Source organism: Lithobates pipiens, unplaced genomic scaffold, assembly GCF_037356315.1.
Source record: "Lithobates pipiens isolate NorthernLeopardFrog02 unplaced genomic scaffold, aLitPip1_a1.2 Scaffold_3, whole genome shotgun sequence".
NCBI classification, from domain to species: domain Eukaryota; kingdom Metazoa; phylum Chordata; class Amphibia; order Anura; family Ranidae; genus Lithobates; species Lithobates pipiens.
The window spans coordinates 14,710,916-14,736,224 of record NW_027507790.1 but is presented as its reverse complement, the minus strand read 5'-3'; the positions used below and the strand labels follow the sequence as shown (position 1 = coordinate 14,736,224).

Sequence of the window (25,309 nt, the reverse complement as noted above, 5' to 3'; positions counted from 1 at the left end):
TGGGGGGGAATAAACAGCGTTGTCCAAACACTTGCACAAAACTTGTAAACTGAAGACATGGAGCAGATTCTGCTCCTAACAAAAGTGGAGCAATGGTCTGTTCTCTGTTTTGTAGTTGTGACAAGCACAGCGCAGAGCACAGAGAATGGAGAGAAGGAGCTGCAAGCTCTGATCTCTCTGCCGCCCCCGTCCCCACTTAGCTCAGAGGAGGCTGTTTAACCCTGTACTCTCTGCTTATACGGTGTAATTAATACACAGGTAGAGAGAGGAATGTGAGCAGTCTGCAAACAACTCACATCCACATGACAAGGTCACACCTGGCAAGAATCTGCGGTAGTTTTCTATATTCTTAGACTGCAAGCTCTAAGGAGCAGGGCCCTCTGATTCCTACTGTATTAAAGTGTATTGTATTTGTACTGTCTACCCTCAAGTTGTAAAGCACTACGTAAACTGTTGGCGCTATATAAATCTGGAATAATAATAATAATAATAATAATAATAATAAATAATGGAAAACTACCACATTCCCTTCATTAAGTGCACACCTCCACTAGTTTGTATTTCACTGTGAAATTTATAGTAGCACAGTTGGCACAAATAAACCTGAAACAGGTCCATCTGCTCTGTAAATGTGGCATGCGCCACTTCTGACGGTTTCCTGCTCTATTATAATGATGCAAGAAGCTTAGTTAATTCCCCAGATTTTGTTTCGATAAAATAAATAAGCATGTTCACGGTACAGTCGTCAGAATCTACCCATCGCTGTTTTACAATAAATGTCAGCTGAGACTTGCCCAATGTAGCAAGGAAAGCGGAACTGAGAAAAATTTATTTTAGGTAATAGTTGGCGTGAAGGCATTTTTTATTTTTTTTTTACAAACTTGTATTAATACCAGAAAATGAAAATGTTAAGGAAAAATACCCTTTATTTCAGGAAGAGACAGCAAAGCTATTTTAAATATTTAAAAGCGTTTGTTAACACCCCCCCCCCCCCCCCCCCCCCAAAAATGGATCCTGCTCCTTTAAAGCATGTTATATGACACAGTGCTTGTCCTGTGTCATTTGGCCCCCTGTAACATCTAAAAAAAACTCTCTGATCCTACCAGTTCCCCCACCCCCTCTGTAAACTGACCACTGTGTACCATGGCTGCTGAGACCAGACTCCATGGTCCGTTTATGTGCCTCTGTCATGAGCAGCCCGCTATCTACTCTCCTCTTTGCTCCTGTGATTTATAAATATAAATGCTGTAAATACCTCATTTAAGAGCTGAGATTGCGATCACATGACCAGCCAGCTCTCTCCTCCCCTCTTGACTGACGACAGCAGAGGACTCTCAGCCCTGCCTGCTTCATCTCTCAGAGGAGCAAAGGAGAAAGCTGGACAGTCATGTGATCAAAATCTCAGCAGTGAAATTAGGTATTTGCAGCATTTTTATAAATCACACACAGAGGGGGATACAACAATAGGAGGCAGTACTAATGGTGTATACAGGTTTTTAATAGAGAGAATAGAGTGGACCATTGCCAAGGAGCTCAGTAGCCTTTCTCCACTACTTACATCTGCCTGAGATTCCTGAAGTAATGCAGTCATCAGATCCATGTAATGTTCTGCTGCTTGTTCAGAGCTGCAGAGAGAAAGATAACAATAGATATTTTTACATTGGACATTTATTCTCCATCAGCCAAGTGAAAACATTGCAAAATTACAGTTATACACAAGCAGTTAATTTTTTCTTATAAAAACCATACAAATGAACATTTTGTAGATGTGCGTGTTTGGGATACCCATGCATGAAATCGTAGATTGAGCTACACATATCAGGTAACTCCACATGCGGGAGTAAAAGCACTTTTTATATGTCCATTATTTACAGTGAATCCTGAACTAATTACCTGTAAGGGCTCCTAGAGCATCACCTATGGAAAATTTTGTGTACCAAAAAATACCAAACCACTATTGTGTGAAAGTGAAATTGTAGAGAATGATCAGGTCCCTTTTCCCTCACAAGCAGAGCTGTGCAAAGCTCTGGTCTGGATGTCCAGAAGTACAAATCATTCGGCAGATAATACAGCTCGCATATGTATTTAATCTATTTGCCTGGTGTTCCAATTTATTTTTTAATAAGTCAATGTGCAAAGTGCAGAAACCAGTAATCGGTCAGAAATTCAAAGAGCTTGGCCCCACTAATAAAAGCTGGAACTTGATAGATTGCTACTGACCTATTACCCTTTGCATTGTTATCAAATCAACAGTGGAGTACTTTCTGTTGCTTTATGTGTGCAAGTGCTGTGTAAGAAAAGTGAAGGATTATAAGGATTATATCTATAAAGTGCATAAATAATATCAATTTCATAAACCCATAAATAAAAATGTATAAACATATGTACAAAAAAAATCAATCATAAATTGATAAATGTAAATAAGTAAATAGTCCCAAGAATTCATAAAGTTTGTAGAAGTAAAAAATCATTCCCATAGAAATGCAAGGAAATAAAGTGCTCCATTGATTAACAAACTGTGCTTCACCAAGAGAGATATCAAAAGCCTCTTACCAGATTCTAAGACTTAAGGGAAATTCTAAGGGAAGCGGCAGAAATGTATTCACATGCAAGAAGGTTGCATGCAAGGGTCTTTGGTAATATGTCAGCCAGATCTGCTGGTGAGAAGTGGCAGCACCCTCTAGTGCTTTAGTATGGTAAGCCTATATAGTCTGGTCTGCACAACATCACCGCTACCTCCATTGCCCCAGTGATGATGTCCATTTGGACAAAACATGTGTTGCATGGCGGAGTTGCAGGAATCTAAAGAACATTCCGTTTTGGAGGATAAATTCCTCTAAGCAAATCAAAGGTTTTAAGGCATCCATCTTTTAGTATATGATGTAAATAGAACACTCCCTGTCTGGGCAATAAACTTGTGTCCTGCAGTGTGGCAAATGCGGGTAAGTTTTTGTTATGCCACAGCAGCACGTAATCATTATGAGGTGGGATGTCAAGTTTAGAAGATGCTAAGTCCCATATTCTCCTGTATTGATACAATGTTGTGCGTTTATGTTCCCCTCGCTCCAACACCTGTGCACCCACTGCAATCGCACATAGTGGGTCTTTGGTGTGCTGCGCCCACCCGGGACATAGAAGAGTTAGAAATCTCTCACTATCCGTCTTATCTACATGAAATAGTTGTGACAACTGGGATGCCACATAATATAAATTGAAATCAGGGAGAGCCGTGCCTCCCAGCTCAGTTGGATTTTTAAGGGTCTGTCACGCTAGTTTGTGTCTATTGGTTCCCCACACAAAAAGCTTTAACAGGGCCTCTAAAGAGTTAAAGTATTTCAGGGGGAGACATACGGGGGTATGCCATAGTACATAGAGAATCTTGGGAAGCAGGACCATTTTAATTCAATTTATGCGACCCCAAACCCCAAGTGGAAGTCGAGACCAAACCCTCACTTTAGTTTTAACTAGGGAGATGAGGGGTTCTATGTTGAGAGTGATATAATCTGCGGGGGAACTAGAGATTTGTATCCCTAAGTATTTGATGACATTGACTCTCTGTAGTGGTAAGTTGTCCTTGGGGCTCCGAGGGCGGGAAGCTGTTGAGTGGTAGGATTTGAGACTTATCCCAGTTAATTTTTAACCCCGAGAACAGACCGAATCGCTCGATCGCGTGGAGTGCAGTCTGTAGGGACAGGCCCAAATCGGCCAAGTATAATAGTGTGTCATCTGCATACATGCTGATTTTTTCAATCAAGGAGCCCATTCTCAGTCCTCTAATCTCTGGGTCTGCTCGGATGGATATCGCAAGGGGTTCTGCCGCTAGTGCATAAAGTAATGGGGACAGCGGGCAGCCCTGTCTCGTGCCTCTACTGAGGTCAAACATGCGAGACTGCCACCCGTTGGCCACCACTTTAACCATGGGTGCCTGATATAGTAAATTGAACCCACCGGATGTATTTGGGACCAAAGCCATAGCCCTCCAAGCATCTCCAGAGATATCTCCACTCCACCGAGTCGAACGCTTTTGCCGTATCTAGGGTCACCACCACCCGCGTTCCCACCTCTTCATGTGTGGCTTGCATGTTTATATATTGTTTCCTAAGGTTGAATGAGGTGTTTCGACCTGGCATGAAGCCCGCTTGATCCGTGTGGATCAAGGAAAGGATGATCTGATTGTGCCTAATAGCCAGACTTTGGCTAGTATTTTGACGTCCACCTGTAACAAGGATATGGGGTGGTAAGATTCTGGGTCTTTCCCTGGCTTAGGGATTAGGACTATTGTTGCCTCTGTCATGGAAGAAGGCAGTTCTCGGGACTCAAAGAGGTGGTTATACAATGCCAGTAATTTAGGGATAAGAGTGTAGCTGCATTGGGATTAAAATTCAATCGGGAGACCGTCCGACCCTGGGGATTTAGATCTAGCAAAGCTAGCTATGGCTGTCGCTATTTTGTCCATAGTGATGGGTACCTCCAAGACGTCAGTTTGTTTGTTTGAGAGCTGTGGAGATCAATACCCTCAAAAAAAAGAGACATCGAGTCTGTCTCAGTGGGAGCTGTTGTCCTATAAAGGTCAGCGAAAAAATCTCTGAATATGGAGGTTACTGTAGGTGGGTCTGTGATTTCTTGTCCTCCAGGGCCACACAGTGTAATCACCACGGGGGGTCTATATTCACTATGCACCAAGTACGCAAGTCATTTTCCTGCTTTCTTCCCATGTTCAAACATTTTCTGCTTACAGAAGAAAAGTTTTTGCCTGGCCTTTTGGAATTGGAGTTGGGTAGCTGCTCTAGCGTGTAGTTTGAGCGTGTTAACCTTTGCGGGATTCGGATCAATAGCAAACTCTCGCTCAGCAACGGACAGATCCGCCATCACCTTACCGAGGGTAACGGCGGGGTCCGCCTTAATCTTATTAATACTTGTGATTAATACTGAGCGAGCCAAGAGCTTGAATGAATCCCACACCGCAGAGGGTGATGCTGAATTATCATTTTCCGCAAAGTATAACTTAAATTTGTCCTCGGTAGGAGCGAGAGCCAGAACGGGTTCAAGTGCCAAGTCCTTGGCGGTTTATCAATTGGGACACTCAATGTTATCCAATAGGGACAATGATCCGAAAGTGCCCTGGGACAGAATGCAGCCTCCACCAGACGAGGTGTTAAAACTATGAGAGACAAGTATGAGATCTATGCAGGACATAGAATTATGCGTGGATGAAAAACAGGAGTAGAAACATGTGTGTGTGAATTTGTGACGCCAGGTGTCCGTTAAATGAAAGGTGGAAAGGAGCCTAGATAATTTAATTTCGTTGGGTGAGTTCAGGGTGGGCAAAGTCAACTGCAACCTGTCCAGAGTTGGGTTTAGTGTAGAATTGAAATCGCCCATCCAGACTGCAGGTATTGTAGGGTGACGGGCCATAAAGGACAATCCCTCCTTAATTATGGTGATGTTGAATGGGGGAGGTATATAGAAAGCCAATATAAGGAGGGGTCCGCCATATAATTTAGCTGAGAGAAATACATACCACTCCTGTATGTCAGTGAATAACAACTCACACAACTCAAAATGTACTGATTTAGCAACCAAAATTAAGACCCCTCTGGCATGGGATGTGTGGGTAGAATGGAACGCCCAACCTACACATGGACGGCAAAGTGCCATCTGAATGCTCCCCTCAACATGAGTTTCTGTTAAGGCTATTAAGTCTGCATGTTGTTTCTTGAGGAAAGTGAGGACTGCCGCATGCTTAATTTTCTCGTGTACGCCCCTCACATTCCATGTGATAAACTTTAAAGACGTCATGGCGGGAAGTCATGGAAATCAATTAGCATAATCATGTACTTCAATATGAATATTTCGCAGAACATATATAACAATTCACATAACCACTTTCCACGAGGTGATACCTGCTGTCCAAATTTAGTATGCACAAAAAAAACAACAAAACTAGAACAAGAATAACTCCCTCCCCCTCCCTGCACCCCATCCAACTGGTGCGGGCTTGTTCCCTGAACTGTTGCGTCCCATCTGGTGAATACGCTGTCTTCCAATATATGCATATATGGTAATACAATATACAGAGTTCCTGGCTTATATATCGAGCCAGGGATGCTGGCCATATCAATAGATCAGGATGGGTCAGGGTTCTCAAACCACCCTGTATTTTACAAACAGTAACCAACCATCTCCAGAAAAAATTCCAGTCAGCATTATAGCGATTCCCAGTGGTGTGCGGGTTAAAGTCTCGCTGCACACTGCAGGACTCTGTTTCCCGGCAGCTCCATATTCAGTGTGGTCTTGAGTAGTATTTAAATATAAGTAATAGAATAGGTAGGATCAATAGGGCTCCTGTGCCTTAAATCCCTGAGATTCGTGTTCTGTACTCACATTGAGGTAATAATGGTTTCCCAACGCCATCTTGGGCCCACTGTGCATGTCACAGAGTGTTCCTTGCCTGTAAACGTGCATATCCTAGCAAGCTTCCCATACAGCTGTATGAACCACACAGTCATACTAGGAACTGTCGTGAGTACAAAAAAAAGGAGAAAGGTAAAACAATCAAAAATAAAAGAAGATGTAAAAATTGAAGGGTTCAAGCTGAGTACCTGGGTCGTAATCATGCGACTCTTTCAGGTGGGGCTCGTTGCTCCAGCCAAGAAATAACATCCTCCGGATCCTCAAAAAATATCGGGCGGCCATCGTGTTCCACCCTAAGGCGAGTGGGGAAAAGCATGGAGTATTTGTAGCACTGATCTCTTAGCCTGCGTTTGGCCTCCATAAAGGTTTGACGGCGGCTTTGTATCTCTGCCGAAGAGTCCAGGAAAATGCCCACAGGAATATTGCCTTTCTCTCTAGCCATTCTCAGTGCTGCATCCCAGTCTTTGTAGTTGAGGAGTTTAGCTATGAAGGTGGGGGGGCTCCATGCGGGGGGGGGGGGGTCTAACTGGCATGCGGTGCGCCCGCTCCACTGCAAACATGGGGAGAAGGTTTCCCTCCCATAGGTAGTAATGAGGAGTTGTTCTAGGAACGTGTTAGTGTCCTCAGTCCCCTCTGGCAGGCTAATAAAGCGCAAATTACATTGTCTCAGCCTGTACTCCATATCATCCTGCTTAGTCTGGAGTTGGCGTATCTGTTGTTGCATGTGATCGGAGGATGCCTGCAAGGGCGGAATGGCGTCCTCCACTGTGCTCAGCCTGGTTTCTGTCTCCTTCACCCGGTCCCTGAGCTTTTGAAAGTCTTGCCTAATGAGGGAAATATCCATTTTCACCTCCTCAATTTGCGCTGTAAGTAAGGTTCTGCATAAAGTAATTGCTTCCAACAGTCTATCAGTGTCATTGGTCGGTTGTTCACTCCCCCACCTTCTGTGAAACATCATCGACCTCCATAGCACTCTTTTCCTGTCTGCGAGACTGATCAAGTTTTGCTCCCGCCTTTTGCGATTTCATTGGTGACATACCTCAGGGGCCTGGGGTGACTCTGTAATCAATGCCAATCCCAAGCAGAGTAGTCCTATAGGCCGTAGGGCCTGAATACAGCGTCGTCCGGTGATTTGGGTGTACCAAGATGGCCACCGGCTCCAGGAGTAGGCCGAAGTCGGGGACTTTCCTAGCTCTGTCAGCCGCCGAATGGGAGATCGCCGCTCTGCACGGGTTGCCGCGAAACCAAAGGGCCTCCAGGGGTTAGCAACAGTGTGGTGAAGATGCCCAGGTACCTTTTCAGGCGATTTAGCTAGCGTTTCAGGTGTCACAGGAGTAATTTGCAGGATTAATAGCCGGAGCACTGACCAGCACATCCTACCCCATGCAGCGTCAGGCCACGCCCCCCAATTCTTGGGAGCATTTACTTATTTATTTACTCACTTATCAATTTATGGCCTGATTTCTTGTATATATGTTTATGAATTCTTATATATTTTTGGGTTTATGAAATTGGATATGATTTATGCACTTTACAGATAGCACAACACATTTTTTGATGGTTATGTGAGATACAGTGAGTGCTGCTGTCTTCTATTGAAATTTGTGTTTTTTCTTTATCCTCTTCGCGCCGAGAGTATGCATGTAAGCGGCCTCGGCTTTCGGGGGGGGGGGGGGGGGGGGGGGGGGGGGCAGGCATCATCCCGGTACAGTTTTTTAGAGCAGGCAATCAGCTTTCCAGGGATAACAAACAATACGGCTAAAAGCTGCTTGATTGTTATCCCAGAGGAGCAGGAGGGGACATCCCTTATGCCGCTCTGACCAGCCCTCCCGTCCCACCGGGAGACCTGATCCGCGATCCGGCACTTCCGGCGTCCAGCATCAGACTGGAACGAAGCCATAAATGGCTTCATTCCAGTATCCTGAATGTGAACACAGAAGTGACATCACTTCCGGTTTACCCGGCTGCCAATGGAGCCGGATTTAAAAAAATATACAGTATTCCGAATTGCCGTTTTTGGCGAACTGAATACTTTGAAGTGCAAAGGAGGGATTGGAGGTCTTTTAGACAGACCCCCAATCCCTCCATAAAGAGTACCTGTCACCATCTATTACTGTCACAAGGGATGTTTACATTCCTCGTGACAGCAATAAAAATGATCAAATTTTTATTTTTATTTTTAAACACAATTTAATAATATAAAAATAAATAAGAAAACGCATTACGCATACGGAAGTCGCGCCTGCATATGTAAACGGTGTTCAAATCACAAGTGTGAGGTATCGCCACAATCGTCAGAGCAAAAGCAATAATTCTAGCACTAGACCTCCTCTGTACCTCTAACCTGGTAACCGCAAAAAAAAAAAATTTAAAGCGTAGAATATGGAGATTTTTAGGTACCGTAGTTTGTCGCCATTCCACGAGTGCGTGCAATTATAAAGCGTGAAATGTTTGGTATCTATTTACTCAAAGTAACATCTTTCATATTATACAAAAAAATTGGGCTAACTTTACGTTTTTTTTTTAATTCATGAAAGTGTCCCTTTTCCCAAAAAGTTGTGTTTAAAACACTGCTGCACAAATACTGTGTGACATAAAATACTGTAACAATCGCCATTTTATTCTCTGCTAAAATAAATTTGAATTTTTTTTTATATTATATATAAACATACATACACAATGTTTGGGGGTTCTAAGTAATTTTCTAGCAAAAAATAGGGATTTTTAACTTGTAAACACCAAATGTCAGAAATAGGCTTAGGCATGAAAGGGTTATTATTGTTTTGCACACTTAGACCTCATTTACACTGCTGCTGGTAAACGGACATTTAGGAGCAGTTGAGAGTTTTTTCAACTGCCCCGAACTCTATCTGTCCATGTACACAGAGTCGTTTACAGTAATTTCTAGGCAGTTGAGTTTAGAGGCATTCCAAAAAGTTCAATCCTTCAGTAGAGTTTGTAAAAACGTCCCGTGTACATGAAGCCTTAGCGCAAGATTACCGTTATTGTTACAGTTATACGTTACCTATTTCTTCTGAGGTAGCGATTTGCGATAAGATACTTCACCTCGTAGGCATTTGGTACATGGACATAGTGACTCAAAATTGAGGCGTTCAGTAAAAGTTCAGTTCTGAACAGAAAAAAGGTGTCTATTGAACTGTGGTCAACGCAATAATTTTCTAATTCCTGAAATAAAAATAAATATGGTCATAGTGTAGTGATACAAAAAAAAAATTAAAACAAGACAAAACTATAACATAGGAAAATGTTAAACAGCTCAAGCATCTGGACTATTTTTCAGATTTATTTCTAAAGCCTCAGTGTCCATTGGTGTCAGGTGCTTGGGTGGTCAGTAGATGGACAGCAAGGTGTGAGTGAAAAGTGAGATACACTGTATTTGGGAAATAGTAAGGAAGATGTGGGAACAGAGAAAAATCACTTAAAAGGACAGGTTCACATTTAGTAAAAATATTAGCCTTCCTTCCTTAGCCCTCTAACCTAGGAAACTCCCACCCAGCTGCTCACTTACATAAGCAGGACAGTTGTGGCTCCTTCTGCCATCTACCTCTGGGCCAAAATCTTCTTTAGCGCTTCCTCAGCCGTACACTAAGATTAAAGATGCTTCTATTCAAGACTGTGGGGGCTCAATGCACAGGTGCGGGAGGAGAGAAGCAACAGAGGAGGTTGCAAACGTCATGCTGAATTAAGAAAGAACCTGGGAGAAGTTTCTAGATCAGGTGGCTAATTTTACTAAAAGTGAATAAGTAATCTGTTTATGCCAAGAAGACAGATATGTGCTTTCTTCTGAGGCACCACATACATGCACTTGGCATCTGTGCCAAATATGCTCCACAGTGCGCGGCCAGCAAACTAATCGGGAACTGAGAGGACTGAACCACTCCTGTGCTACTTTTTTTCTCAGAATGCAGAAAAAAGATACATTGTATATTCATCTCCAAGTTAGAGGACAACAGTGTAAAAAATTTTTTTAAAAATATAAAAAAGTGCGGCCAAAAAAATAAATAAATCAAAAAACCAAGACAAAATGGCTAGATTAGGGCTGATCTAGGATAGTGTCAGAGTCAAAACTCATGGTCAGTGTGTTTTTTTATTTTTTGCAACCAAGTGGGCCCAAAGAAACTATTTCTTTCACTAAGAAATGGGTAGTCCCAGTACTGCCAGTATACAGGATCTCTAGTCAAAGGTGTACTAAAGCGCTGATAAAATAATTCAATTTAGTGAATAAAATTAGAAAATAATTAAGCTGCAACCATTCTGATAGTGTTCTAACACAAAGTGATAAATATACAACAAATAATAGTGCACTATAATTAACTTTCTAATATGGTGCACAAATACCTATAACGTGTAGACAATAAATGCATGGATAAATACTCCTAAGTGTATCATGCTAGCAAAATATGAATATGTAGATTCTACAATGAATAGGATGTAAATGTCTTAAATACTGTTACTGGGGGTACACACCACCCCTCCTAATACACAAATACAAAAAAACTCTTCTCCAAATTTCAGTAGTCCCAGACTATGAGTGAAAAAAATTAATATTAAAATAAAGCATTCACGGGCGTGGCCTGGCTGGCGATGGAGTGAGACGCGTGTGAGCTGAGCTCCGTACCTTCCACCATCCTTCACGATTATCCTGTGAGCCCGCAAGACTACCTGTTTAGCCATATCGTGCCAGTCGGTCTCCGGTGTGTGCGCGGACATGTCCCCGCCGAAAAGAAGCGCGGCAGCGGCGCTTGACAAATATCGGAGGCAGGAACGGGACCACGAGGACCAACATGGCGGCCCGGCCGCTCCGCCGACAGAGCCTGCTGCGACGGAGACGGCAAAGGTGCTAGAGGCAATCTCCTCGTGCCAGTCTGCCCTTACCTGCAAGATCGAGGAAGTCAAGGTGGACATTTCCCTGATCCGCCAAGATCTCTCTAAATTGCGGGACAGGGTTACAGAGACGGAGACCAGGATTGGCCAGGCCGAGGATGTCCTGTTCCCGCTACAGAACGCTCAGGAAGAGATCCAGCGGAGATTACAGCAATTGGCCCAGAAACAGGACTGTTTAGAAAATAGAGCCCGTCGGTCCAACTTACGGTTCGTGGGCATGCCGGAGGGCTCGGAGGGCGCTGACCCGGCTACGTTCCTGGAGAATCTCCTTATTAAGTCCTACGGGAGGGAGGCCTTTTCTGCCTCGTTTGTAGTGGAGAGGGCACACAGGATGCCGGCGCGCCCACCGCCGGATGGTGCCCCACCGCGCACTTTCATTGCCAAGCTCCTAAATTACCGGGACCGAGACACCATCCTACGACTCACCCGGGAGCGGGGGAATGTCCCCTTCCAGAATGGTCACATCTCGGTCTTCCCAGACTTCTCGGCGGAGGTCCAGAGGCGACGTTCCCGTTTTGTGGAGATTAAGAGACGCCTCCGAGCCCACAATGTGAAGTACGCGATGCTTTTTCCAGCTAGGCTTCGTGTGGTGGGGGAAGATCGTGCCCACTTTTTTGAAGATCCGGCGGAGGTGGTGGCTTGGCTGGATCAGAGGGATGCGGCCCGTAACCGACCGCGGGACTGAACGCTCCGCGAGCCTGTGAGTACATGCTTTACCTGTGACTTACCTTCTCTGTCCCCTGCCGTCCTGGCTGATGGGGTGTCATGGACTGGGCCCTGCCGCTACGGAGCTATTAACGGCCTATCTGGACACGGGTGCTCCCCCTGTTTCCCCTTCTTTTGTTTGCCCCTGTTCCGCCCGTGGACGTGAAGAGGACATGTGTGGGGTCTCCGTTTATTTTTTGTTTTCCCTTCTCCTTTGATTTTTCCCCGCAACGCCTCCTCTGCTGCATGGAGGATACTTGTCTGTGAATGACTGTTCCACCACAAGTTGCTGGAATTTCCTTACTGTCACCTGGATCAGCATTCGGCTTGCAGCTCCTCGGAACTCCTATGCTTGGGCACCGGCCATGTTCTCCCCCTTGCTTATCCTTCCCCTTCTGTATCTCCGTTTCTACTGCTGTTTCCCTCTTCGCTCTTTCTTCCCTTCCTCTCCTTTCCAGCTCACCTCTGCCGTCTCCTGTCTGGGTATTACAACTTTTTTCTCCCCCTCTCCCTACCCTTCCCCTCCTTCTCTGCCCTTCACCTCCTCTTATTTTCCCTGCTTCTTCCTTTTCTCTTTTAGCCCCCCTCGGGGCTACGGTTATGTGGTCTTGGGTTCCTTACCTGTATAATGTCTGGTAGGCACTTTGTCACTATACAAACATGGAGGGGGGACTGGGTCGGTGCCGGACTCTTTCTGAGACCCTGGGGACACGGGTTTGGTTCTCGCACCTCTAAGACTATAAGGCTTACATTTCTGATGAATGGATTATATGGGCGCTTCATGACTGTGGTACGGCGGGTGCGGCTCAGCTTGTTCCTCAGCTGCTGGTTGTTGTGCCAGAGAGCGGTGTGTAGGCGTTTTGCTCCATCGCTGGGACTACACCCAGCGGATTTTTCGCCCCCATAGTTTACCGGGGTTGAACCTGGTTGAATTTTGTTCAGGGATATATGCTCCGGCTAGGTTGGGGGGGCCGAGAGCCGGGAGGGGGGGGTTGGGTTGTTTTAGTTTTAAATCTGGTTGCAGGTTTTCTTTGTGTTGTGGGGCTTTCAATATGTGTTTAACTGCAGGAAATGTATATTTAACAGTTCTGTTTAGCTTGCTTTTCTTTTCTGCCTATGACCATACTGTGTTGGGGAGAGTCACTGCTTTGGGGATTGTCCGCCTCCCTCCTCTCGAAACATTTACGAGATATTTCTCGCGGGTGAGTTGAAGTTTCTGTCCTGGAATGTCCGGGGGATGCGTGACAAATTAAAACGCACGGCAGTATTTGACCGCCTTAAATCATACAGGGCTAATGTTATAGCATTAATGGAAACGCATGTTACCGGACAATTACAGTTGGCGCTGAAACGCCCCTGGATTGGCTGGGCATATCATGCCTCCTATACCCCTTATTCCCGTGGGGTCGCTGTCCTGGTGACTAAGTCTACCCAATTTGAGTTGATTTCATTGCGGACTGATCCCCAGGGCAGGTACTTATTTATGCATTGTGTGCTATATGGGGCTCAATACCTAGTGTTGGCATGTTATATTCCCCCGCCATATAACTCTACCATTATTAACGAGGGGCTCTCTTACATGGCCATGCACCCCACTACCCCTGCCATTTGGCTTGGGGACTGGACAGGATGCGTCTGGCTGAGGGTGATCGTGTCCATGGTGAAACCAGATTGGGTCGTACCCTACGGGAGTTCTCCCTTATCGACCCGTGGCGTCACCCAGGAAAGCGGGAGTACTCGTGTTTCTCGGCTGCCCACTCCTCTATGTCCCGCATTGATTACATTTTGATTGCCAGAAGCCTTCTGCCCAGACTGTTGGACGCCGGGTACTGCGCCCGGTCGCTTTCGGACCACACTCCTTGCTGGGCTACATTTGAGATGGCATGTCAGGCGGGTCCGAGGCGCTGGAGGCTACACCCCTTTTGGCTGTCGAGGCTGGGCGAATGCGAGGACATAGAGGAGGAATGGCGGTTCTATTTTGATACCAACCGAGACACGGCCAGGATAGATCACGTATGGGAGGCCTTCAAGCTGCATGTCCGCTCCACTCTCTCACGGCGGATAGGCCGGTTGAAGAAAGCTTCCCTGACCCAACTGACACAAGCTACAGAGGCACTGGATGCGGTTACAGCTGACTTCAGTGCAAACCCTACTCAGGCTAAGGCGCAGTCGCTTAGGCATCACACCCGTGCGTTGGAGCACTTACAATACGAACACGCTAGGCGAAAGCTCTTCTTCACTAGGCAACGTGTATTCGAGCAGGGGGAGCGGGCGGGGCGGCTTCTGGCCTACCTGGCGCACCAGGACTCCAGACCTCCGGTGGTTGTCTCCTTAACTGATCACCGGGGAGTGGTGGTGTCTGATCCGCCGGTGGTGGCGGAGATGTTCCGGGAGTTTTACAAGACGACCTATGCCTCTCAGGTGGCTACTCCGAGATCAGAGACCAGGACCTATCTGGAGGGTATTTCTCTCCCTAGACTGTCACCAACACAGGTTGCGGATATGGACGCCCCCCTCACCAGCGATGAGGTCGCATTGGCGATCTCGTCTCTGGCTTCTGCTAAGGCCCCCGGACAGGATGGTATACCCTTAGATTTCTATGCCCAATACTCCAATGTACTGGTTCCGGAACTGTTGAAATTGTACAAGCATATGTTTGACTCAGAAACGATTCCCGAGACGTTACGGCAGGCCACCATAGTTGTATTACCCAAGCCGGGCAAGGACCCCCTCCTTCCTGAGTCTTACCGTCCCATATCTCTACTTCAGACCGATATTAAAGTTCTAGCGAAAATTTTGGCCATCAGACTGAATACGATTATATTGTCCCTTGTGCACCCTGACCAAACAGGCTTCATGCCGGGGAAAAACACGGCTATGAATATCCGGCGTGTATACATGAATGTACAGGCGAGGCATGGCTCGGTGGGATCGAGGGCGGTAGTGTCTTTGGACGCTGCCAAGGCCTTCGACTCCATTGAATGGGGTTATCTCTGGGAGTGCCTGGGGCGATTTGGATTTGGCCCCAATTTTATAAAATGGGTTACTTTGCTTTACTTTCGGCCGATGGCTAGGGTCGCGGTAAATGGCTGGGTATCGGATCCCTTCCCCGTGGGGCGGGGTACGCGTCAGGGGTGCCCGCTCTCCCCCCTTTTGTATGCCCTCGCGGCGGAACCCCTGGCGGCCAAGCTCCGACATCATCCGGGGATAGTTGGCCTCCGCAGTGGTACCCTGGTGGAATCCGTGAGTATGTATGCGGATGATACCCTTTTGTTCCTTGAAGACGAGGGTCCTTCGTTGCAGAGTGCGCTGGAGGTGGTGGGGGAGTTCGGCAGACACTCGGGCTTGGCCATAAATTGGTCCAAGTCCCAGGTTTTACCATTGGATGTGTCGGTGCCAGACCGCTGTGCGGCCTCCCTTCCACTTGCCAGGGTCTCCCTAATTAAGTACCTGGGGATTTATATCACTAGAGAACCGCGGGAGTACCTATTACTTAATATCGAACCCCTCTTTTTATTTCTTAAAACACGTACCCAGGCCTGGTCCCGTCTCCCCCTTGGGGTGATGGGCAGGGTTAATTTGACCAAAATGATTCTACTCCCCAAGATTCTTTACGCGCTCTGGCATTCCCCGGTCCTGATCCCTCTCCGCTACTTCAAAACGATTGATAAAATTTTGAATACGTTTATTTGGGGCTCCTCTAGGCACAAGCTGGCGTGCACCACGCTTAAGAACCCATCGAACTCGGGAGGGGTGGCCCTCCCGGACTTTCGGAGTTACTATTTGGCGGCACAGCTGTCGCATTTCTATCACCTGCACAGATTGGATGGGACCAGATACCAGACATTGGTGGGTGGCGGAGAGGGCTTACACACTCATACCCCCCTGCAGACGCTCTTTCGAGCCGGGAGGGCGGGAGCTGTCCAGACCCCTATGCTGTCCTACCATAGGAAGATCTGGAAGTCGGCGTTGGGTGTTGTTGGAGCTGATTTTTTCCATTCGCACACCCCCTTGTGGTGCAACACTGATTTGAAGGAATTACTAGCGGTCCCAGGGGCCGCACTATGGGCCGCTAGGGGCGTTATCTTTTTATACCAAGTCATGTCCCCCCTTGGCATTCGTGATTTTCCTACGTTACAGGCGGAATTTGACCTACCCCAATCCATGTATTTCCGGTATTTGCAATTGCGACACGCACTTAGAGCCCAATTTGCTGACGGCCCCCCTAATGTTCAGACCTTGCCTTTGGTTGACCTGCTGCTTGGTGACACCTCGGCCCAGTTGATTTCCACATTCTACAATTTATTGAGGGCGAGGGAGTCGGCTCTGATCTCGGAGAGGGCCAGGCTTAGATGGGAGGAGGATATGGGGCCACTGGAGGGGTCAGACTGGGAGGACTTGCTTGAAAATGTTAAACAGGTATCATTGAAAATCCCAGACCGCCTTACGCAACTATAGGTAATTCATAGGTCGTACCTGACCCCTGTCAGGTTGGCGAAATTCCGGCCTGACCATAGTCTGGGGTGCCCCATGTGCTCATGCATCTCTGGAACCTTATACCACCTAGTGTGGTTGTGTCCAAAGATTCAGTCCTATTGGATACACATAATTAATTTTCTGCATGACCACATGGGGTCGCCCTTACAACTTGACCCGAAAGTATGTATACTGGGAATGTTCCCGGACGTGGCTATGGATACGTACCTTACTACATTCCTACAGTCTACCCTATTTACCGCTAGAAAGTTGATAGCGAAACATTGGATGCGACCTGCTCCTCCTCGGGTCCGGGACTGGATTATAGAAATTAATAATACATTACCGTACATACAATTGGTGTATAGTCATCGTGGTTGCCCTGCCAAGTACAATAAAGTGTGGGATAGATGGTTGAATGCAGTTGAGACTTGCGTCCGCTGATGCTGTGACGCATGGTACTCGTGTCCTGGGACAGTGGGGGGGGGTGGGCGGGAAGCTCCCATGTTTGTACTATTCGGTTGTGTGGATTATCTCTCCTCACTGCGTTGGGGATGAACATATGCTGGTATTTGTTTACTTTATAAATTGTGTGGTTGCACCCACTAATTTTATTTTCTGTAACATTTTTGCATGATTAATAAACCTGCGTTTGTTTAAAAAAAAAAAAAAAAAGCATTCACAGGTGAGGCAAATCCTCTGTGCACTTAAAGAGGAAAAAGGGCACACTCCCAGCAGGCTCACACAGCTTTAATAATTCTCTGCTCATTTACCCACGCTTCTCTTGAATGATTCACAATTAAGGATGTTTTTCTCATAGAAATAAAAGAAATTAATCATCGTGCAATGATCACCACATATAACACATAATCAAAGGCAAAAGCAGATCCACTCATATATATGTATATAAACAACAATAATTTTTAGCACTAGACCTCCTCTGTAACGCTAACCTGGTAACCGTAAAAAAATGTTTTAAAGCATTGCCTATTGAGATTTTTAGGTACCGTACTTTGTCGTCATTTCACGAGTGCGTGCAATTATAAAGTGTGACATATTTGGTATCTATTTACTCGGCGTAACATTATCTTTCACATTATGCAAAAAAAATTGGGCTAATTTTACTGTTTCGTTTTTTTTAATTCATGAAAGTGTCCCTTTCCCCAAAAAGTTGCGTTTAAAACAGCACTGCGCAAATACCGTGTGACATAAAATATTGCAACAATCATTGTTTTATTCTCTAGAGTCTCTGCTAAAAAATATATATAATGTTTGGGGGTTCCAAGTAATTTTCTAGCAAAAAATATGGATTTTAACTTGTAAACACCAAATGCCAAAAATAGGCTTAGTCATGAAAGGGTTAATAAAAACAGTCAGCTGCTAGTGGTAAATCCTCCTACCGCATCCACTGCGCTGCTAAGAGACACATCAGATGTCACTAGGCTCCTCCCGACGTGTTGCGTCATGTCACGTGACTATCAAGGGTAGCCACTATTAATTATAGCGCACTATTATTTGTTGTATATATAGCATCTCTATTTGTGGTGGGTATAATTTAATCTGGAATGTTACACCTATGACCAGCAGTAGTAAAAGGTAATATAATTGGGTGGATAAATAAATATAAAAAAAGTATGTAAATAAGGACTTCTAATACAGTAAAGCGCAGACAAAACTAAAGCAAACAATGTTTTTTTAAACTGAACAAATGGATAAAAAGTATATACATTCACTACAAACAATATATACTTTACCGACTATTAATAAAAAGGATCCCAGGTGGCATTACATATATATAAAAATATATATTTATGCAGACTATTTAATAAAAGGCTCCCAGGTGGCATTCTGTACAGAGATAAAGAATTATGAAAGTCATTGCAATCCACACAAACCCATGTTTCATTATGTGTTTTCTGCATATTTACCGTATGAAGTAGAGTAAGAGCCTCCAGTTCAGATTCCATCCTATTCATTTCACGGTACAGGCAGGATGTGTGGTACAGGGCTGGGAGACAGTGAAAATCCACACTCAGAGCCTGCTTCCAGAACTGCAGGGCTGTCTGTGGCTTTGCCTAGAGTAAACAAATGACCTCCTATGACTGCCGAGCCTTTTCACATCATTAATCTTAATTTGGACCTTCACTCTCTCAATCAACATTGACTATTTATAATTGTTATGCTGCTAGCATTAGTAAATAGATAGTATTTGATTTATTTATTTATATATATATATATATATATATATATATATATATTTTTTTTTTTTTTTTTTTACATTTATTCAGTTACTTTCTGGTTTCCGTGCCTAGGCAAATAATGTAATATATCCCAGGAGTCTTCAGCAGGGGAGTAAGGGTTTTTCTCAGTTAAGCACACCTATCTGTCTGCACGCATGTGAAGGGCAGATGGATTCCAGGAAGTAAATGTTACATGAATCATCTGCCTTTACCCAAGGTGGCCATGGTCAGAAATGCCAGGGGGTCTTTTTGAAAGTAAATTTTAAGTAAAATAAAGCAAGGTGATATGGATGGATGGGGAATTTGACTATGAATATCAAAAATGAATTAAATAGCATTTTTTGGTTTGTGGTGCTCAGATGCAGTGAACAGGTAGTTCCTCTTTAAGTTTCAAGTGCAATGACTCCATGCAAATAAACAGATTCCACTTTACTGAAGCCCGACTAGTATCATTTGAATGCTAATTTGTTGCTACCCTTTGCGCCTTGCAATATTCTACAGAATAAGCCTAATTTTGTCAATGACATTTCACCCAGCCTTTGAAATCATGACTGTCCATACCAGGAAGCTTTGCACTAAAATTAGAATGAGAGCCAACAATGAACTATTATAAAGCTATGTTCACACTGCTTCCTGAGCAAAGCTGCCACACCCATAAGATCATTTTAGATAAAGAGAATTTTAGTGCCTCCATCAATGACACTGTCCAGACCCATGCCAATTTTTGGTCATAGAGGGTTCATTCAGTCTGCCCATACATGGTTCAAATTTTCTGGTTCCTGCTGAACCAGCCAAGATTTGAACCATGTATGGGCAGGCTGAATGTACCCAAGTTGATCAATCCACTTGGGTACAACCAGCCTGCTAGATTTTACATGCAATTATTGCTAGCAAATATCACAGCCACCAGAAATAATCACGGTTCTCCCACAGGGATCGCTTCTCCCACCCTTCCAGCTTGGAGAACACAATGCCTCTGCGGGAAGGATTCCCCCATAAACACTGACTGTGGTTGCGAGAAAGAAAATCGCTCAATCTATAGACAGCCTTAGTCCTCAAAATATTATTGACAGTAATTACCCTAACAAGCAATTCAAGTAAGTACAGCCAATTTTAGAACTATGTCCTGACTAGGCTAGTAGCACTACACCCTTTAATGAAATTTACAGCTAAAATTAGCACGCATTACACTTGACACAGACCAAAGTCAAGTACTAGAAGAAGACATAGCGCTAGAGGAAATTCAGAAGGCCATGGGGTGAATGCAGGTAGGAAAGGCTCCTGGGCCGGACGGTATACCTATAGACTTTTACTTGACGCATCAGGAACTGATGGCCCCTAGGTTAACCTCCCTCCTTTCGCAGTTCTCCACTATGGATTCACTTCCAGACTCTATGTCTGAGGCGGTGGTGGTATTGGTGCCCAAATACAGGAAGGACCCTGAGGAATGTACCTCGTACAGGCCCATATCTTTGATAAACGCTGACGCCAAGTTATTGGCTAAAATCTTGGCCCTTAGATTGGCCACGGTAATTGAGGACCTGGTCCATCAAGATCAGGACGGGGTTCATGCCGAAGAAGGGCACCGATATCAATATCCGCAGACATTTTCTTAATATAGACACTGCCCATAGAAACAGTGGTACTGGAGTCATAGCTTCCCTGGATGCGGAGAAAGCTTTTGGCTCCATAGAATGGACATACCTCTGAGAGATCTTGAGGCGTTTCGGCCCCAAGTTTCTGGGTTGGCTTGGTCTATTGTATAAATCCCCTAGGGCTAGGATCCGCACCAATGATACCCTATTGGAATTTTTTCTCCTCCGTAGGGGAACTAGGCAGGGTTGCCATTGTCTCCCAGTCTATTCGCACTAGCTCTGAAACCACTGGCTATCCTGATATGGGGGTCAGCCAGCATTCGGGGACTTAGGGTTGGCCCTCTGGAGGAGAAAATCTCTCTTTATGCGGATGACGCATTGCTTTATCTGCAGGATGCCGGTGCTTCATTACAAGTGGCACTTAAAATTTTCAATGAATTTGGGCGGTTTTCGGGGGTCAAGATTAACTGGTCCAAGTCGGTCATATTCCTGATAGATCCTCAAGCACGAGCGGTGGCATCTTCGACCCCCCTGCAATGGGTAGAGGAATTTAAATATCTAGGTATTATAGTAACTAGGGACCTCCAAGCCTTTCGTCTCCTTAATCTTCAGCCCATTGTAGCAAGACTGAAAGAGCACTGCTCTAGATGGCAGGAATTGCCACTTAATCTGCTAGGCTGCATTAATGTGCTTAACCACTTGCTTACTGGGCACTTAAACCCCCCTCCTGCCCAGACCAATTTTCAGCACTGATGCACTTTGAATGACAATTGCGTGGCCATACAACACTGTACCCAAAATAAATTTTTATCATTTTTTTCTCCACAAATAGAGCTTTCTTTTGGTGGTATTTATTTACAGCTGGGAGTTTTATTTTTTGCTAAACAAACAAAAAAAGATGCAAAATTAAAAAAAAATAAAAAATAAAAAAAAAATTGTTTTCTTAGTTTGTTATAAAATTTTGCAAACAGGTAATTTTTCTCCTTCATTCAAATGCGCTGATGAGGAGGCACTGGTGGGCACAGATAAGGCAGTACTGATGGGCACAGATAAGGCGGCACTGATGGGCACAGATAAGATGGCACTGATAGGTAACACTGATAGATGGGACTGATGGGCACTGATAGGTGGCACTGCTGGGCACTGATAGGCACTGGTAGATGACACTGATGGGCACGGATATGTGGCACTGGGGTGCAGCACTGTTGTTGAGGCAGATTTTGGGCACTGATGGGTGGCACTATGGGCACTTTTTTATTGGTTAGGTGGCACTGGCAGGGGGCAGGTGGGCACTGATAAGCTGGCCGTGATCGGGACTGATGTCTGCTTTTTTTTTTTGCGAGGATGAAAAATAGCCGATTACCGGCTCTGTTGTGTCACATGATCAACTGTCATTGGCTGACAGCTGATCACGTGGTAAGGGGTCGGGATCGACCCCTTGCTCCGATCCGTGATCAGGCTAGTCTCATAGACTCGCTGATCACAGAGCGCGCTGCGCACCCCCATCAGGGGGCGCGCAGGCCGCTCGTGCACGGGACAATGTCAATAGAAGTAGTCCCGGCAAAGCAGGTCCGCGCTGTAGCCGTCATTCAGCTATAGCGCGGATCCCTAGTGGTTAAAATGCTATTCCTACCTAGATTCACCTATGTTTTCCGGAATTGCCCGATGTGGCTTCCTGGATCCTTTTTTAGGGAACTGGACAAGTACATTGGTTCATTTCTTTGGAAAGGATCTTGCCCTAGGCTGGGCAGGTCAACCCTTCAACTACCAGTGCAATGTGGTGGTCTCGCAATGCCTAATTTGATGGTGTATTATTGGGCAGCGATGCTAGTTACAGTAAGATGGTGGTTTGAGCAGTCCAGGTCAAATGCAGCTACGTGTCTGGAAGCTGCTATGCTGGGCTCTCTTACAGAACTAAGTAATCTAGTGTACAGAGGACCTTCTGCCTACCCCTCACTTCCAGGTCCCACTAAGATAACCCTCAAGGTATGGGCCGTGGCCAGGAAAAGATTTCTACGCCCACACCAGTACTCCCCTGTCTCTCCACTATGGGGGAATTCTTCCCTTCCTCATTTTAAGACTATACCGGGCCCGCAGTTATGGGCTAGGTATGGGATTAAGGTTCTCCGGGATGTTATCCATTCGGGCACACTGCTCTCCTTTCAGGATTTAGTAAGGAAGTATGAACTTCCAGGGGTTATGCTTTTCAGATACTACCAGTTGCCGCACGCAACCAGGGGTCAATTACCCCAGCCTATAAATATAAAATCGGACCCAATTGAGGAAATCTTGGCACAGGAAACCCTTAAAAAGACCCTGTCTACACTGTATCATGCCCTACTGGGGGTAGATTCACCCAAAATAAATGCCCTCTGGGGAAGGTGGCAGGATGACGTACCTAGTCTGGACAGGGAAACCTGGGAGGAGTGTTTCAAAGACGGGTATAAACTGATGATATCATCTAGGGACAAATTGGTGCAAACAAAATTCATGCATCAAATTTATTACACGCCAAGAAGACTGCATCAGATATACGCACATAGGTCACCAAACTGCCCCAGATGTCAATCCGCTGATAGTACATATATACATATGTTTTGGTCCTGTCCCCTCATCATGCAGTTTTGGGAGGGGATCTTTGAGTGTATCAACATCCGATTGCAATTGTCATTGCCGATATCGCCTGAGTTGGCACTGCTGGGCATCCATGAGGACGACCAGAGACCCCGATATACAAAACGGCTTGTTTCACTTTTGTTATTTTATGCCAAAAAATTAATTCTAAAGAAATGGGCTTCGGCTTCCCCCCCAGACGGTTGATTCTTGGGACTCCGCAGTAAATGCCAATTTACCTATGTATAAGTTGACCTACACAAACAGAGGATGCCCGCAGAAATTTGACCGAGTATGGCTGCCCTGGACCGAGCAATTTTAATCGCTCTGCTGGGTAGAAACTGGGGTACTGCCACAGCATATATCAGACATGTCTGCCCCCCCCCCCTACCCGTACGGAGGGGGAGCATTACTCCAACTCATCACCCGAGAACAGATGTACTTAAGAACTGTAGGTAATACTGAGTGCATAAACGGTATTATTTGGATGCTTCTCCTGTTTCCTTGTTTCTGTTCCCCTGGTTCCTTACCAAATTCTTTTTTTGTTTTTCTTTTCTCCTTGGACTGTTTTATGAAGAAGATCATTGTGTAATTGTTAATTGTAACATGATATCTTCTCAATAAAGACCAACCGTGTTGTTAAAATTAGCACCCATTTGTTAGCTGAAACGGCTAGGTTTATTTTTCAAAGCAGTTTGCATGCACTTAACGTTAGGGATGCACCGAAATTTCGGCCGCTGAAACATATCGGCTGAAAATGCCCTTTTCGGCAAATTTGCCAAAAGGAAAAAACGGACGATAATTGAGCCGAAAATGGGGCGGGGCGGAACACCGTCCCCGCCCCTGGTGCCACCCATCATGGGAGATCTATAACGCAGGAGAGCCGCCTCCGCCGTCTGGTCAATAGAGTGCTGGAAACATCACAGCTTTAATTTCAATTGCTGTGCGCTCCCCCGTTGCGCGCCGTCGCATACAGCCCCTCCCCCTTGTCCGGGGGACTGTGATAGGCAGATCACCCGTCCAGATTGGACGAGTGATCTGTCTATCAGAGTTCCCTGGACAAGGGGGAGGGGCTTATGCGACGGTGCGCGACGGGGGAACACACAGCTATTGAAATTAAAGCTGTGATGTTCCCGGCGCTCTATTAAACCAGACGGCGGAGGCGGCTCTCCTCTCTCTTCGCTGGCTGTACAGGGGACAACACTGGCTGCACAGGGGACAACACACTTATCTCTTTTATCATGTCGCCAGTCTCTGACCACCTCTTGTACCATGTCGCCAGTCTCTAACCACCTCCTGTACCATGTCGCCAGTCTCTAACCACCTCCTGTACCATGTCGCCAGTCTCTAACCACCTCCTGTACCATGTCGCCAGTCTCTAACCACCTCCTGTACCATGTCGCCAGTCTCTAACCACCTCCTGTACCATGTCGCCAGTCTCTAACCACCTCCTGTACCATGTCGCCAGTCTCTAACCACCTCCTGTACCATGTCGCCAGTCTCTAACCACCTCCTGTACCATGTCGCCAGTCTCTAACCACCTCCTGTACCATGTCGCCAGTCTCTAACCACCTCCTGTACCATGTCCCCAGTCTCTGACCACCTCCTGAACCATGTCCCCAGTCTCTGACCACCTCCTGAACCATGTCCCCAGTCTCTGACCACCTCCTGAACCATGTCCCCAGTCTCTGACCACCTCCTGAATCATGTCCCCAGTCTCTGACCACCTCCTGTACCATGTCCCCAGTCTCTGACCACCTCCTGTACCATGTCCCCAGTCTCTGACCATCTCCTGTACCATGTCCCCAGTCTCTGATCACCTCCTGTACCATGTCCCCAGTCTCTGATCACCTCCTGTACCATGTCCCCAGTCGCTGACCACCCCCTGAACCATGTCCCCAGTCTCTGACCACCTCCTGTATAAAAATATTTTTTAAAAACAGTCATTTTCGGTATCGGTGCTGTTTCGGTATCAGTTTTTGGCCTAGTGTATTTTTCATTTTCAGTATCGGTTTCGGTATCAAAAAACCCATTCGGTGCATCCCTACTTAACGTGGAAAAAATGTTTTTGATGCTTGGTGAATACTACAACCAGAAATCCACAGCCGTTACATATGTTTGGAGTTATAATATATATGTCTTTTCTGAAAATTTGACAAAAACATACTTGTGCCGTTATACAACAAAATTTAACTACGTTATACCATCTTGTAGAAGGACCATCCAAGACAGGTGTAGATTTCAGACAATATTTTGCTAGTACACAAGCTGCTGGCAGCTTCTTGTAAGAGGTCCACTGCCTTAGGGAAATCCTCAGCATCCATTGAAGCCAAACCTAGCAGAGAATTAAGTTTAGAATAC

The 25,309-nt window shown here is 45.6% G+C and overlaps 1 protein-coding gene across 3 annotated transcripts in view; it reads right to left on the bottom strand.

The window, feature by feature from the left end:
* Positions 1–25,309, bottom strand: part of FANCG (FA complementation group G) — a 66,409-nt gene that overhangs the window by 22,589 nt on the left and 18,511 nt on the right. For all 3 annotated transcript variants that reach the window (XM_077461303.1, XM_077461304.1, XM_077461305.1), the window contains 4 exons: positions 25,153–25,283; positions 18,429–18,575; positions 9,440–9,600; positions 1,559–1,625 (listed from right to left, as the gene is read on the bottom strand). In XM_077461303.1, the coding sequence (XP_077317429.1) occupies positions 1,559–1,625; positions 9,440–9,600; positions 18,429–18,575; positions 25,153–25,283 (506 nt within the window). The remainder of the gene's footprint in view (positions 1–1,558; positions 1,626–9,439; positions 9,601–18,428; positions 18,576–25,152; positions 25,284–25,309) is intronic.